Source organism: Arachis ipaensis, chromosome B03 (genome assembly GCF_000816755.2).
Source record: "Arachis ipaensis cultivar K30076 chromosome B03, Araip1.1, whole genome shotgun sequence".
Classification (NCBI taxonomy): domain Eukaryota; kingdom Viridiplantae; phylum Streptophyta; class Magnoliopsida; order Fabales; family Fabaceae; genus Arachis; species Arachis ipaensis.
This window is the reverse complement of record NC_029787.2, coordinates 2,855,914-2,871,696: the sequence shown is the minus strand read 5'-3', so window position 1 is coordinate 2,871,696 and position 15,783 is coordinate 2,855,914. Positions and strand designations below refer to the sequence as shown.

General features: G+C 30.0%; 2 protein-coding genes across 9 annotated transcripts; both read right to left on the bottom strand.

Moving 5' to 3' along the window:
- LOC107629264 (protein N-lysine methyltransferase METTL21A) lies at positions 5,814–9,117 on the bottom strand. 8 transcript variants are annotated; one of them, XR_002358663.1, is made up of 11 exons: positions 9,046–9,117; positions 8,849–8,956; positions 8,302–8,368; positions 7,632–7,697; positions 7,381–7,474; positions 7,155–7,265; positions 6,904–7,049; positions 6,690–6,764; positions 6,519–6,611; positions 6,069–6,432; positions 5,814–5,857 (listed from the first exon to the last, which is right to left on the bottom strand). XR_002358663.1 is itself a non-coding variant. In XM_021117764.1 (10 exons), exons 2-10 carry the CDS (start codon positions 8,860–8,862, stop codon positions 6,139–6,141), a joined length of 960 nt encoding a protein of 319 aa, XP_020973423.1. In that variant the 5' UTR covers positions 8,863–8,956; positions 9,046–9,117; the 3' UTR covers positions 6,036–6,138. The 8 variants fall into 8 exon arrangements, 1 of the variants encoding a protein (XP_020973423.1); XR_001617938.2 differs by having other exon boundaries at positions 6,904–7,004; XR_002358668.1 differs by lacking the exon at positions 6,519–6,611.
- Positions 11,058–15,677, bottom strand: LOC107632378 (serine carboxypeptidase-like). The gene is made up of 8 exons (XM_016336064.2): positions 15,323–15,677; positions 14,086–14,260; positions 13,203–13,466; positions 12,966–13,116; positions 12,776–12,864; positions 12,093–12,354; positions 11,254–11,387; positions 11,058–11,147 (listed from the first exon to the last, which is right to left on the bottom strand). Exons 1-8 carry the CDS (start codon positions 15,649–15,651, stop codon positions 11,058–11,060), a joined length of 1,494 nt encoding a protein of 497 aa, XP_016191550.1. The 5' UTR covers positions 15,652–15,677.

Below are 15,783 nucleotides of genomic sequence, written 5' to 3'. Positions count from 1 at the left end.
ATAATAAAATATATATTTTTTTACTAATGTGTTGGATCTATCTTCTTTTTGTGATTATTAGTTTAGGTTCATATAATGCCTGCATTTTGTTCTAACTTTATGGGTATTATTCATCACTGTGCATAGTGCTTGTTTACAGTAATACTAATACTAATAATAATCGTTGACCACAATAACAATTATAACGCAATCATTATTTATCTCCAATATCACATGAAACTTTCCACTTTATTACAAAATTAATTAATTATAATCTTCTTCATCACCTAGATTATAATCAACCTATACACAAAGTCAATCCATGTTGCTTTGCTTGCATCCACCCAATATCATTTATTCCCTTTTTTTTTAATTAATCCTGAATTTGATAATTAAATAATTCACAATTTATTTAATAATATATATAATATTAGTTAAATTATACAGTTAGTCTCTACACTTTTAGTGAAATTGCAAATTGGTCCCTACACTTTAAAAGTTTATAATTGGATCCTTAAACAGAATTAAAATTTACAATTTAGTCTCCGTCGTTCAAAAAGTATTTGATTTAACAGAATATTCTCAGCATATTTTCTATTTTAACAGAATATTCTCAGTATATTCTGATAATACTCTGTTAAATCAACACTTTTTGACTGGCAAGGACTAAATTACAAATTTTAATTCTCTTTAGGAAGTAGAAAGGAAAGTATATATATAATAAATACATATAATAATAATATGATAATTAATTCATGAAAAAAAAATATATAGGCAGATATAGAGGTATGTCCATGGAAGTTTAGGGGCTATATATGAACTGGATCGGACTAAATCTATTGCTTGTGGATCAAAAATATTATTCCAAGATAGGACTTCAGTAATGCTCTATAAAGTAGTGACAACCATTTCAAAATCTGGTGACAGGATATGGGCCAATAAAGCTTTAGAAATTTAATTTTGACATATTTATTCATAAAGTAAAAAAAAAAATTATGAAGTCATCTAATCATTTATTATATGCAATTATTTAATCGTTTATTATTATATCAGATAAAGTAATTAATTTACAAATTTATTATTTAAAATTTGTTTAAATATACAAATTTCATTAATAAATGATTATATAATTTTTTATATAATATTAATAAATCAAAATTAAATTCTATTTTTAACTTCATTGATATGATAGCATGCACATCCACCTAGGTTTTTTCAGTCTACTTTGAATAATGCATGATAACATAATAGTGACAAAAAGCTGACTAAACAAACAATATGAAGATATTATTACATTAATCTAACATTACTTGAAAATATATAAACAAATTTACTCGACCATTCATGCATCCACATTATTATTTTTAATTGTTCTAATAATGAGTAGAAAATCACTCATAATGATAGGCATTTTTTACAAAAGAATGTCAAGTTAATAAGGAAAATTACTGAATTAATTAATTAATATCAACGGTATAAATCGGATAATTAATCGGGTTCGAGTCTCCTTATAATATAATATTATAAAATTACTCATTTTAAAAATTTAAGTTGATAAAAATAATAATAATATAAATGATTATATCTTTAATAATTTTCGAGTGGTATAAGTATTATGTAGGTGGGCAAGCGTTGATGTTGAAGTATTGGTGTCTGGAAGCCTCTTAAATAGTGCATGAACAACATTGAAGGTTTTCAAGGTCAAATTTGCATTGCCGACGACACATAATGAAGTTGCGTTCATGTCTGAAACAAGGGGGAATGAAAAATGAATCCTGGAATTGAAGGTCGTTATTTATAACTTATATATATCTTTTCTTTCAAGACACTTCTTTTTCAATAGCCACCATGGAAACCATGATATACACGCATGTATTATAATAATAACCATTAACTTTTTATCATGCACTAATAATATGGTATTATTTTTTGTGTAGATTAAATTATTTTAAATTAGATAGTTGTAGGTAAAAATTTTAAAACAAATAAATTTTATATTTTTTTTCTATAGTTAAGAATAAAATTCAAACTCGCGACCTCCAGGTGAGTATGAGGAGACTATACTATTTAAGTTATAGTTCATTGGCAAATAAATTTTACATTTATATTATCATAAAGAGGTAAATACTAAATCAGTACTCGAAAGATTCTGGCGTTGATAAAATGGTACTTGACTTTTGTTATTGACAAAATAGTCCCTAAAAGATTTTAAATTTTGACAAGCGTGTCCTCGAACTCACCAAAACACATTTCCGATGAAAAAGATGATGAGGTGGTCACTGAAAAATCTAAGGTAGAATTTTTAATTAATTACTCAGGCCATCTTGAAAAATCCAAAATCCCCCAACCCTAATCCCAACTTCCTTCCCCCTCTGAACCCTAACCCCTCTTCTCCAACCCTCTCATTCCTGAGTTGCCCTAAACCTAAAAATCTTCTTAAACTCTAATTCAGCAAAAGATCTCCCTTTTCCATCACACTCTCTCACTTTTTCAATCATGAATCATCCTAAATTTTTATATTAATTTACAATTCAAAAAGTAGAGGAGGCAGATTTAGACAAGGCCATAAACAAGAGACAAGAAACAAATTCATATACAATAATCAAAATAAAATAAAATAAAGCTTAATACATACACTACCGAAGCAAGAAGTAGATTTAGACAAGGCCAGAAGAAGAATACTAGAGACAGATCAGAGGAAGCACGGCACGACGGAGCCAAGATGAAACACAGATACAAGCGGCAACTAGCAATAAACAGCGAGCAGAGGTGACGAAACGAGGCTGATGAGTGAGGCGCTACTGCTATGTGTGTCTGTTTTTATGTTCGACCACAAGGAGGGAAACGAGCCACCGCGAAGCACAACAGTAAAGGTTGAAGGCGACCGCGCCGTGTCAAAGGAGACAGACAACGCTGGTAGACGCAGAAGATCCGACGACGAGACGGCGACTGTGCGGTGTTGGCGACACTGGCTCTGTAAGATTGAGAAGGTTGAGCTCTTTTTTTTGGGGAGAGTGAATTGAGAGTGTAAGACAGTGCATTGGAAAAAGGGATTATGGTTCAAAGGGACAAGGGAAGGGGATTAGGATTCAGAAGGAGGATTTTGGATCGGGGAGGGGGGATTAGGGTTAGGGAGGGGGAGAGTGCTTTCAGGAAAGAGAAGGGGGGAGTGTGTTGTAGAGGGGGAAGGATTAGGATTGGGGAGGATTTTTGCCATGTCATCAAAACGTAGTGGCTATGTCAGTATTGTGCTTGCCGGAGATTTGTTTCGACGAGCTCGGGGACACATTTGTCAAATTTTAAAATTTTTTAGGGACCATTTTATCAATAACAAAAGTTAGGTACCATTTTGTCAGCGTCAGAATCTTTTAAATACCGATTTAATATTTACCTCTATCATAAAAAAACATTTTCAGTATTAAAAGGTTTCATCACAAGAAAGGGATAATATAAAACTCATCTTATATTCGATTTGTAAATCATTTATAGGAGAGAATTATGCTCTTCACTTATTTTTTAAGAAAATATGCAAGTATTAATTACATTTATTAGCCAAAAACATTGAGGACCATCCAATAAAATTTAATTTTAAAATAGAAGAAATTACATAATTTCATTTTACTTTTTTTAATCTAAATTGGATACTTTTTAATAATTTGTCTACTCATAACAATATCTAATTATTTTTTTCTTACTATACTTTCAAATTGAGAGATCAAATTTAAAATTAATTTGAGATTCATTTTAAAAATTGGCTATTGGATAACAAATTACTTTATATAAAAATTTGACCAATCTAAATTGGTTTATTAAATAATATTATACTGCTTAAAAACGAATTAATAATAGCATGAATCAATCTTATTGTGTTCATCATAATAATTAATTGTAGTGTCGATCTCCTTTTCTTATACAGCTTTATAAATTATATATACCATTAGTGGTATAGCCGTAGTTTTATGATGACAAGTTCTTCACGATATACTGAGATCAGATTATGGTCAAATTGATCATAATGAAATGAATAATTCCCACAGAACAGTATACTAATTAATTAATTAGCCAAACTTGAATTATTGCAAGGTGAAAAACTTGAAGGTTGTGTTATCTAGAACCTAGAGCTAAGGGTTCCTATTATGTAATATTCACAAAGAGTTGAGGGGTAAATTGGGAAAGAAATTAGAGAAGATGAGTGAATTGCGAAAGTGAAATAGGTTGAAGAGGAAAGGAAAAGAGAGAAAAAGTCAAAGAGGTCCTAACTAAACTGAGATTCGCCAGACAGAGACATATCCCTGTTAATCCAATGACAACAAAAATGTGCATAATGTTTCTTATTTTAGGGTTTTTTTTTTTAAATACATGTTTAATTTAAAATTGTTTCTTTCATTGTTCAGCCTTTAATTTCAAACTTTGACATTATTTAGGACACTCTAAAATATGTTATCAAGGAAGAAGAAATAGAGATATATAAAAAAAATCTAATTTATTCTTAGAATAATCCATTTATTTTTATTATTGTTTTAGTAAATCATATGTATTGTTTTATTAAAGACAATCTTATTCAAACATATGAAAAAACATAGAGGATTAACTACAATATAAGCCAACTCAATGAACTCCTTTTTATTTCTAATTTTGAAATTCGAAACTCTAGTTAGTTGCGCTTCTAGTTGGTTTTCTAGCAGAGTTTATAATATTTCATAAAGATAAATTATAATTTAACTCTTGAATTAAGAAAAAAAAGTATATCTCACTCTAACCGGTCATGTTAACATATGTTTTTCTAATTGATATACTTTTAAGAGTTAGAATTCAAATTTTTTTTGGTTAGTAATTTTGTATTTTTCTTTTAAAATATGAAGTTATTTTTACTATTATTAATATTAATATTATCGTATCCATAAGAATAATAAGGTTCCATGAGAAAGAGTGGCAGAGGGTCCATGGTGACAAACTCACACGTGAATGCAAAGTTCTCTAAGTGGCTATACACATAGCAGCCAGAGGCATAGGTAGGGGAAAATGAAAATCAATCAGTCACTTCAAGCAAATAACAAATTGAAAACTACTAAGCTTATTAATTCATTTTCAACTTCATGCATTAATTACTATATCATTATTATTGACCTAATAATCACCTACTTGTTATTTAGTATGAGAGACTAAAATAATATAGTTACTACTAACTGGAATAGAAGAAATTAGAAATTTCCATTTGTTTGATGAGTTTGGTGAGAGATTGGTTTGCAAACTTTGAATTTGAAACTCTATCAACTCGTTTGGTGAGTGGTACAAAATTTAACGAACCCTCAGCTAACAAACACACACATAGGAGTCAAAGCAATGGTGTTGACACTGCAATTATTTTCATGGTCTTTTTCCTTGATTCTTAAGCTACCATTTGTATATCTATTTTTATATGTAGTCTACTCTCTCACGTTAATTTTGTGAAGTGACAATATTCCATTGGGGAAAAAAGTATAATAATGCTATCTTTTATTCATTTTTGTACTACTAAATGAGATACCTAACTTAATTAATTTAGTTGTCATATTTAATTCCATAATAATCAAAATAAATTATCAATGGCGTACTCTATTTCTGTGCCTTAAAATGTCAAATCATCAGTTTGACTTTTATTCTTTTCCACAATTTGTTGAAAATGAGATGATTTATGTCATGAATGATGAGGTCTGATTGAGAGTTTTTTTTTTTAAGTCAAAGCAGCACAGTTCCAAAGATATGGGCTTTAGGCTTTGTTGGGAGAAGTCCACTATAGGCCCAATAAAGCCCAAAAGTGGGTTAAGGTTAACACCATTTGAAGCCTAGGCAAATGAAATGACCACTATGGCATTTCATTAAAGATTTAATTCGTAAACTAAACTAAGTTGGGTTGTTTTAATGGTTAGCTCACTAGTCCGTTTAAGCAAGTGTCAGGGGGTTCAAATCCCGTCTTGTGCATGCAGCAACTCATTGGTCAGCAGCAAACCTTTAAATGGAGATCAGTACCGCGGCGAATTAGTTCTTGGCCTGTCAGGTTGAGGAACACCGTGGGAGACCAATAAAAAAAAAAGATTTAATTCGTATAAACTTACAACATCAACACGTTTTACATTGGCAATGTATTAAAATTAAACTCGTTTCTATGAGCTCTCAAAATCAGGATATCTTTACATCTTTCAGAATCCTTGCAGCCATTGATCCATACCTTCTTGCTTCCCACTCACTAAGCTTTTTAGTTCCGGTTGCTGCTTTCTCATGATCCTCAACAATTTTTTCAACACTAGATGATGGTTCCATTGCCAAATTTTCCTCACCACTTTTACCTTCCACGCCAGTTTGATCGTCAACTTTTTCGGCAGCTGCCTGACCTGAGTTCCCGGTGGACTCAGCTGAATTCTTGAATCCCATAATGAAGAGCTGAATACTTGGATGTTGATATGTTTCATCCATCTGCATAAATTGAAGACTTGAGTACAACTTCATATAGTTAACCAAACTCGCCTTCAATAATCAAAGAGATATATATAGTAGCATACTTTAGATTTTGGAACATTCTTCACATCAAAGTTTTGTTTCCACATCTCAAGCATCTTTTCATGGACACAGGTGGAACGGATCTCATGGCCCAACTTCATGGAGAACGTCAAAATTAAAGGGGGAAATTGGTGAATTAGAATGACAAATTTTAGAAAAGTTGAATGACATACCAAGATTGTAGTCCTAGGTCCAGATAAAGCAAGTATTGTCTGCAACAGAGGTTCCAACAGATGCTCTACATAGACCTTCAATAGAATTTAAGAAGCAAAAAGTTAGCATAGTATTTAGCTGATGCAGAATAACATTCAAATGATAATTAATAATTTCTTAATGAAGAAGTAGTATTTACAGCATGTAGTTTGTAGAATTTGTGTACCAACTTACTACGTCGGTGCCGATAATATAGTCAAATGGAGGATCAACAGCCTTAATGTGGCTCTCATCTCCCCACTGAAGTTCGGCAACCTTGATAGAACCAAATGACTCTAGAAAAAATATATTTGCTTGTAAGGAATTATCACCATTCAAATCTATAGAATAGAATCACCAAATGTAAGAGCAACAACATGATGCAAACATGTATTCAAATCGTAGATATCAGGGAATCAAAACAGCCGAAGCGTTTCAAATCACACCAGGGTTCTTCTGCATGACTCTTGAAATATTACGTTCGACGTTTCTCTGCAATAATGGCAAAACCTCTTTTTGGTCTGTCACTATAACATCACACCCCAGCAAAGCCATGCCTGCAAAAGGATCCATTGTAAGTAAGAAAAGCTGGATTGATTTCAATAAGGAAGTCCATATAGGACGAGTTAATTAATAGGCTAACCAAACATTAAAAATCATTTGTAACATTACCAAAACCAGAAACACCACAGCCAGCTCCAAGTTCAATTACACGTTTTCCTTTAAGTTTAGCTGGAGAAAACCTTCCCTTTCTGCAATTCCGTTCCTGAAAAAAATAAAATAAAGATACACCTTAAGATATTAGAAGGTGAGGGAAATTAGATGCAATATCTAAATAAGTTCATTAAAACCATGTTTAGATTCTAAAACTAAATTATATTTATGACAGGACAGTTCATTAAAATGCAATATCAACAACTTACAAGAAATTTGGCAAAAACAAGTGATGAATCCCACACTGTTGTTCCTAGGTGCTTTGAATTGGGATCCTGACAAAACAAAATTGGCATTGTCAAATATCTTATAGATAAAGAGGAAAAAGAAAAAGGGAAACTTCGGGGGGTAAATAATCGAATAATGAATTCAAATCCTAGAAGCTAAAGAAGAAACAAGAGAACATCCCGAAGTAAAAAATATAAAAATTCTAAGCTCATGAAAAATTATCAATCATGACTTGCAAATTTTCCAAGGGGACTCTTCTCTATAGCATTGTATATATCTAATCGTTTCCAAGGATCTCGACAGTACCTACTTATCGAGCAGAATCATAGAGTCACTAGGGCAACAATATGAGCCTCTTCTACACCAATCATACTACTCAAGAAGGTTTTCACTTGTACAAAATTTCAGCTTGCCTGACATAAATCATATCAACTAAGGCAAACCTCGCTCGGCTTAAAGGAAAATGTAACTTCAATGTACTAAACGAACAAAGGTGTTAACTGTTATTAATCTACCTGCATTAAGACTATTTAATATATATATAATGCAGGTTCTGTTCACCAGTTCCATAAAGAACACCTTCTTCAAAGTACCTTCCACTCAACAAAATGGGATAGTTATAGAAGGTATACTTGAAAAAGATAAATATACCTGAGTAAACTGCAATTCATGGCCCAAAACCTCCAGTGGCATTTCAAATGTGGTTGGAGAATTTAACCTGTTCGAACAAACACAAGCGGTATGACACACATCTATTCCAAAGCACATAACCAATAATGACATAAAACAGTAAAACTAAAGTGATATTACAACATATGTATTGACAGGCATCACCATATGATTTTCCTTAGGAGGGGGAAAAAATCAGAAAAGAACACTGCTGGCTGGCAGGCACAGAATGATTCAAAAGAATACAAATTTCAACAAATACCACTACTTAATAGCAATTTGTGCTATCATCCATCATAAGAAGAGGAAGTCAAAGCTCAATATGACATGCTAATCAAAGAAAAACAACCAAATAACATAAATAACTTCAAATCTTTATCCAGACAATAAAACAAACAGGTAGTGTTCAACCAAAGTGAAATCACAGAAACATCATATAGAACAGAAGAATTGACAGGTCCTATCAATAAAATGGGCAACACAACCCTTTAGATTATATAAGGTTAAGACTTGAGTTTAAGAAAGATACCTGTCAAGTGCCATAAGATCAGAGTCTGCTAAATGAAAAAATCCCAGATGCGAAAGACAAATCCAGAGGCTCTATCTCCAACCTGAGTTCATATATTGCTCTTAACCGCTGAAAAATAATAACAATAATTAAAAAAAAGCAGAAATTTATGAAAAACATGGTAAAAAGGAACACTGTTAGAAGGGGGAAGCAACAACATTGAAGAAATGAGAGTGAGAATGAAAGAGTGGTTCGAAATAATGATAGTGTTTGATTCAAAACGGGCCTGCGGCCCAAAATAGAAGGGAGAAAAAACAATACCGTAACTATTTTTTAGTTTTTTAAATATCCAACTCGACAGGTAAAGAATTATTGGATCACAAATCTAAATTCCAGTTAAGGATACTTGAACAGAAAATACTTATTTAAATAAACGAATGAATTTATTGTTTGTTACTCAACTAAATTGACTGGAATAACTATAATTTCAACTACAACTGTTCAACCAAAATATATATCAACTAAATTGACTGGAATAACTATAATTTCAACTATAACTGTTCAACCAAAATATATAGTGTTTACTTCGATACGACAATAAATTTATACATATTAGTATAATAAAAATATGGACAAATTAAAACACAACATGTAGATTAGGTTTTCCACGTCAATAATTAATTTTTCTTTTTCTAAATACATATCATATCAATTATTTTATTAAATCACCCTTATACTTTAATAAAAATAAAAAATAAATTTTGTTTAATTTTTATAAAAAACTTAAATATCCTTTTTTTTGTATTGGACGAAAACAACCCTAATTCTTTAATTTAATCAAAATTCAATTAACTTTAGTTTTATAATTTTAAATATGAATCAATTTAAAAATCAAAACCAAAATACATTTCATTATTCATATACATTAAAATATTGCTTTGTTGATCATAAACCCTAATCTAATCTCTCCTACCCCTTCGTATCAAAAAGAAAAATATATCTGAAAAATTGTTCTTCTTCTTTGTATACCAATTTACTGATAAAGAACAACCCCATCCCTAATCTCTACCGGACAGCAACAGTCTATCCTCAGTTTCTCACTCTCTCCCTTCCTCGTCGGACTCTGCCATTGTCCTTCCTTCCCTGATCTCGACTTAGTCATTGAATCAATTCAAGGCTTCCTGTAGGTCCTACTCTTCTTCGCTTGTGCATCAATGCTTCGCCTTCTGCCCCAACGATTCCCATTCGCTTGTGCATTGATGTTTCGCCTTCTGCCCCAACGATTCTCAGGTGATTTTCTTTTCCTCTCTCATTTGATTCTCCGGTGTGCTTCCAATTTTAGCTGAGCTTACTTGCCACCATGATCCAATGAAATTTTTAGTCTTTCCAAAAATTTAGCATCAAATGAATTGATTTTGATTCTGTTTTAAAAATGTTTTATGTTTTAACACTTAGAAAAACAGAATCAAAATTATTTTTATTAAAGTATAAGGGTGATTTAGTAAAATAATTAATATGATATGTATTTAAAAAAAGAAAAATTAATTATTGATATGGAAAACATAATTCACATGTCGTATTTTAATTTGTCTATATTTTTATTGTACTGATACGTATAAATTTATCGTCGTACCGAAGACACCAAATATATATAAGTGGTCATAATACTCTTATGTTATATTAGTGTAAGTTAATAAATTTTAGTTTTTGTTGAAGAAAATCTGAACAAAATTAATCTTTAGACTGAGATAGTTATATAACTTTTTCATAATGGAAGGTAATAATTTCAATAAAAAAAAAAAATGGTGTACTAATACTCATATTTTTTGGCAACTCGGTCATTGACACTGATGTACTTTGCTTGCCCTCTTTGCATTGGATTTGAGCTTTTATTTATCGAAAAAAGAAAAAAATAATAATAAAAGATTGAGAATTTTTAACGATTTTTTTTGTTATGATTAGAATGTTCCATTAAGGCTATTCAATTTAATTGCATGAATTCTCAATTTTCAAATCCTTAATTTCTTATTGGGTTTCTCTTTTTTGCGGTTATTTCCCTGAATGCAAAAAATAAAAAATATATAACACTAAATAAATTTAATAAATACATAAACCTTCAGTAATCTCCTCTAAATAGTCTAATATCGCTGCTATATATTTCTAACATACAAGAGATAATCCTTTATAAATTTATTTTGATTTAAATTGATTTTGTGACGAGGGACATCACTTAATTTAATTTGGCTTGCATCCATCTTGTGAGCATATCAAGTGCGGCTTCTGGTTGATCCATAGGAACCAAGTGTCCAGCTTTATATATCTGTTTAATATAGCATAAACAAATTAAAACATTAACAACTCTAAAAGTCTTGAAAATTAGATATCTAAAATTTATTGAGATATTATTATTAAAAAGACATACATACCTTTAAGAAAGTGAGAGGTCCATGGCTTGATAGAGAACCTGCCTCTACACCATTGACTTTATATTGGACTGTAGGAGTTGCGTTAAACTCTTTTTGACCTGACCATTTCATGGCACTAATCCATCTTATATTACCTGCTCGTTATAAATCACCATAGCTTGATTAGTTAGAATGCGACGATTTGAGATTATAATAGAAAACATTTGGCTAAAGTATACTTTTTGTCCTAAAGTTTGACAAAAATTTTAAAAATACGTCTAAGTTTTATTTTGTTTCAATTTTGTCCCAAAATTTTTTGATTTGTATCAAATATATCCTCGACGGATAAATTTTCAAAAAAATTTAAGATCAACCTAACAATAATGCATGAAAATTATGCTTGATTTGCTTATATTGAGGGTTGTTCTTATGAAATTGTTGTTGAATTGATCTTAAATTTTTTGAAAAATTAGCCGTCATGAGTATATTTGATGCAAATCGAAAACTTTTGGGACAAAATTGAAACAAAATAAAATTTATAGGTATTTTTGAAACTTTTGTAAAACTTCAAAGACAAAAAATATACTTTACCCAAAACATTTTAATCGAAAAGTCAACTTTTTTTTTGTCAATATTCGATAATAATTTTTATACAAAATTAATATTTAGATTAATTCTAAAGTTATACTCACGTTCACAATTTAATATCTAAAATTTTGATTTAATTTAGTTTTTTTTCATAATTTATATTAGTCCTTGATCTTAATTTTGTCAAAAAACTATTAATGACATGCTAAGATGAAATGACAGCGGCTATATTATTAAATCACTTGAGGAATGGAAGCAGTAGTGTGTATTACCTAGCCAATTGCAAATGAGATCTTCTTCACCAGCATAGGCAAGAAACCTAATCCCATCTTCAAGAAGAGGTGGAATAGGCACTTCCAAATTGACCATGAAGTCATTAACCATAGCAAAATACACTTCATCACTGCATGAAACATAGTCCAAATCATCATCCACTCCTAAAGCCTTCTTCACTGACTTCTCGTTTAAGAGTGTATCCACGTTTGAGAAGTCATAGCACAAAGCTCCTTCACATTTTTTTCTAATGTCATAGTACTGCAATAATACCACAAGCAAACGCATCATGCATCATAAATAATTTGTTAATAATATAAGTAAGGTTAAATTACACAGTTGGTCTTTACATTTTCAGTGAAATTGTAAATTAGTCCCCATACTTTAAAAGTTTGTAATTGGGTCCCTAAAGATAATTAAAATTTGTAATTTAGTTTTTGTCGTTTAAAAATTACTTGATTTAATAGAATATTCTCAATATATTCTCTATTTTAACAAAATATTCTCAACATATTTTGAGAATATTCTGTTAAATCAACATTTTTTGACCGGCGGGGACTAAATTATAAATTTTAATTCTTTTTATGGATCCAATTACAAACTTTTAAAGTGTAGGGACCAATTTGCAATTTCACTGAAAGTGTAGGGTCCAAAATATACATGTTCTAGTTTTGTTTCTTACATTAACGTTGCCAGCAGCGCTAAGGATACTTTGGAATATTTGGTCGCATGTGGCTTTAGCGGCGGCACACTGGTCTCCACCTTCAGTTGCTACAAACCAAGAGAGTCACTATATTTAATGTCAATAATTATATATGTAACCCAAAAAATAATAAATAAAACAGTGTAGATTGGTCCTAATTATATAATACCGCAGTTTTTTATTTCTTGTTCACATCCTTGGAGCTTGGAGTTGATGTTGTTGTAATCACTCTTTGTAATTAATTTATTGGATAATGCAAAATCCGTATATGCTGCATATTGAATCCCAGGATTGGTTAATCCATTGCCAATTGCAAAACCCTGTAAAATTTGTAGGATTAATATAATAAAGGGAGAACACACATAACTATGATATAATTAAGGGATAATAATAATAATAATAAGACCTTTAGATTTATAAGAATTGCTTGTTTTTGTTTGTTAGCTTGATGAATTCGAGATGCAAGAGCTGGAATATAGTGTCCAGCATATGATTCTCCGGTAATATAAAAATCATTCTTAACAAACTGAGGATGCTCTTTGAAAAATGCCTGTAAAAAATCGTAAAGATCGTTGCTAACACCCGTTTCATCATGCCGAAGGTCTGACTCATCAGAACTGTAGCTGAATCCTGTCCCAGTTGGTTGATCAACATATATAAGGTTTGAAACCTACAAAAATTAATCCTTATTATGCCAATTAGAGGAGTTAATCACACCATCAAAATACTTCATTGCAGTTAATTTTTTTATGTGAAATTAATAGTTGAGAGTTGTTATATGATTTGACAGGTTTGACTAAATTGTGATCTAACATTCTAAATTATCAATTTCACATAAAATTAACTGCAGATAAGTTTTCGCTTAATCACATACATTATTATTATAGTATTTTTATTACTCATCTTGCAACAATTATTTTTTAGGTTTAATTTAACCAAAATTGACCATCTCATGTATTTAAATTTTTTTTTTTTTATATTTAGTTGAGATATTCGACCACAAACCCTACTTTTTTATTTGTATTATGTAGAAGCATAGATTATGAAACAAGTACAAAGTTAAATTAGTTCTTAAAAGATTATTCATTCTTTAAATTAGTTTTCAAATAATTTTTTTAATTAAATTTATCTTTTAAAAAAAATTAGCAAATTAACGAAAAGACTAATCTGACTAATTTAAAATTTTTAAAAATGAATTTAATTAAAAAAAAATGTATAGACTAATTTAAAGAACGAATGATTTTCAAAAATTAATTTGACCATTTGTTTATTATGAAATTGTTACATACCTTGTCCCAACCATAGTCATTCCATAGAAGAGACATGTTACTAGTAATTTTGAAAGGACCATTCTCATAGAACAATGCAAGTTCACTGCCACATCCTGGTCCTCCAGTCAACCATATCACAACTGGGGCATCTTTGCTATTATTGTTCCGAGATTCAAAGAAAAAATAGAACATCCTACAAATCATAAAGTAGTGTATATATAACCAGTCAAATTAAATCTAATTGTATGTAAAGGAGAATAAAAAGGGCATGCCATGATAATATGATATAATTATTCTTCCCACATTAGTGGTAGTCTTCGTTAGTGCATATATATAGTGGAAATTGCGTCTATTTCTAACAACTTCAATCGTTTTTGCATCAAAATATAGAATCTAGTTGCAATTATTCTCAATACACACACATCACAGAGAAATAAAAACAATATTTGATAGTGATAGATTAGTACACTTGATTCTAGTGCTTGTTTTTAGATATTGAAACTGAGATTGGAGACTAGAATTTGATATTGTATTTTATAGTTAAAAATTGAAACTAAAATTTTAGTCCTGTGATATAAAATTTTAGTCCCTTCAATATCTTTAAAAATGATCTCAAAAATTAAAATTTATGAGACTGGAAATTGAAATTTAAATGATATTTCTTTTTAAAAATATTCTCATTTAACTTTTCAAATTCTACATCTACTCTTCAACTTTTATATTTATCTTAAATCAAACATGATACATAATACTAGACATAATTCAATCAAATATATTTTATACCAAACACAATACAAAGACTTAATTTAATATCTTTCTCTCAGTCTTTGTCTCTTTGCTTAGTTTCAATTTTCTTTCCAAACACAGCCTTACAAATTTAACTACGTTAAGTGCATACTAAAATTAGTAATCAAAATTAGTTATTAGTATAAAATACATGTAAAATATAAAATGCACATTAAAAAATAAATTAAACAACACATGTATTTATATATACGATGAACTGATTTTGATGTATAAATAATATTTTTAACATAAAAAATGAGTTAAATAATAAATGTGCTTATACACAAATATACGATGAATTGATTTTAGTATACAAATAATATTTTTTATTATAAATTTAACTACTTACGCCTTACAAATATTTTTTATAAAATAAATAATTTTATAATATAATATAAAAAAAATTTCGTATGACCAAAAAAATATAAATTCGATCCATTTTTGAGATGAGTGATTTGATGACAGGTACCTTGCGGCTTTGGTACGAGGGAGAGAATAATAGCCGGCATGATGACCTAATTCTTGAACAGAAGAATCAGCAAGAAATGAGAACTTCTTCTCCACTAATTTTCCAGGGACAAACACATCATCACTACTTCCTCTTCTTATGTTTACTGATTTTCTTGGAAACAGATTGAAGCTTCTTATCAGCCTTTCTGCTGGGGGCATCCTAAGAAGAACATCATTTGTGGATGATGATAATGGGGACAATGTTCTTGTTCCATAACACAAACAAAATGTTAATGATAAGTAGAACAAGAACAAACAAAGAGTGATGAGAGACCTTTTTGATGCCATTTTAATTAATTTGTAGAAATTGGAAAATGGATGTATTGCAATTGTTCTAAATTTATAGCATTGCTCGCTTCTGAAATTAGCTGCTATATATAGTGTTGATTTTCTAGATATAATTTTTATATAATAAAAGCT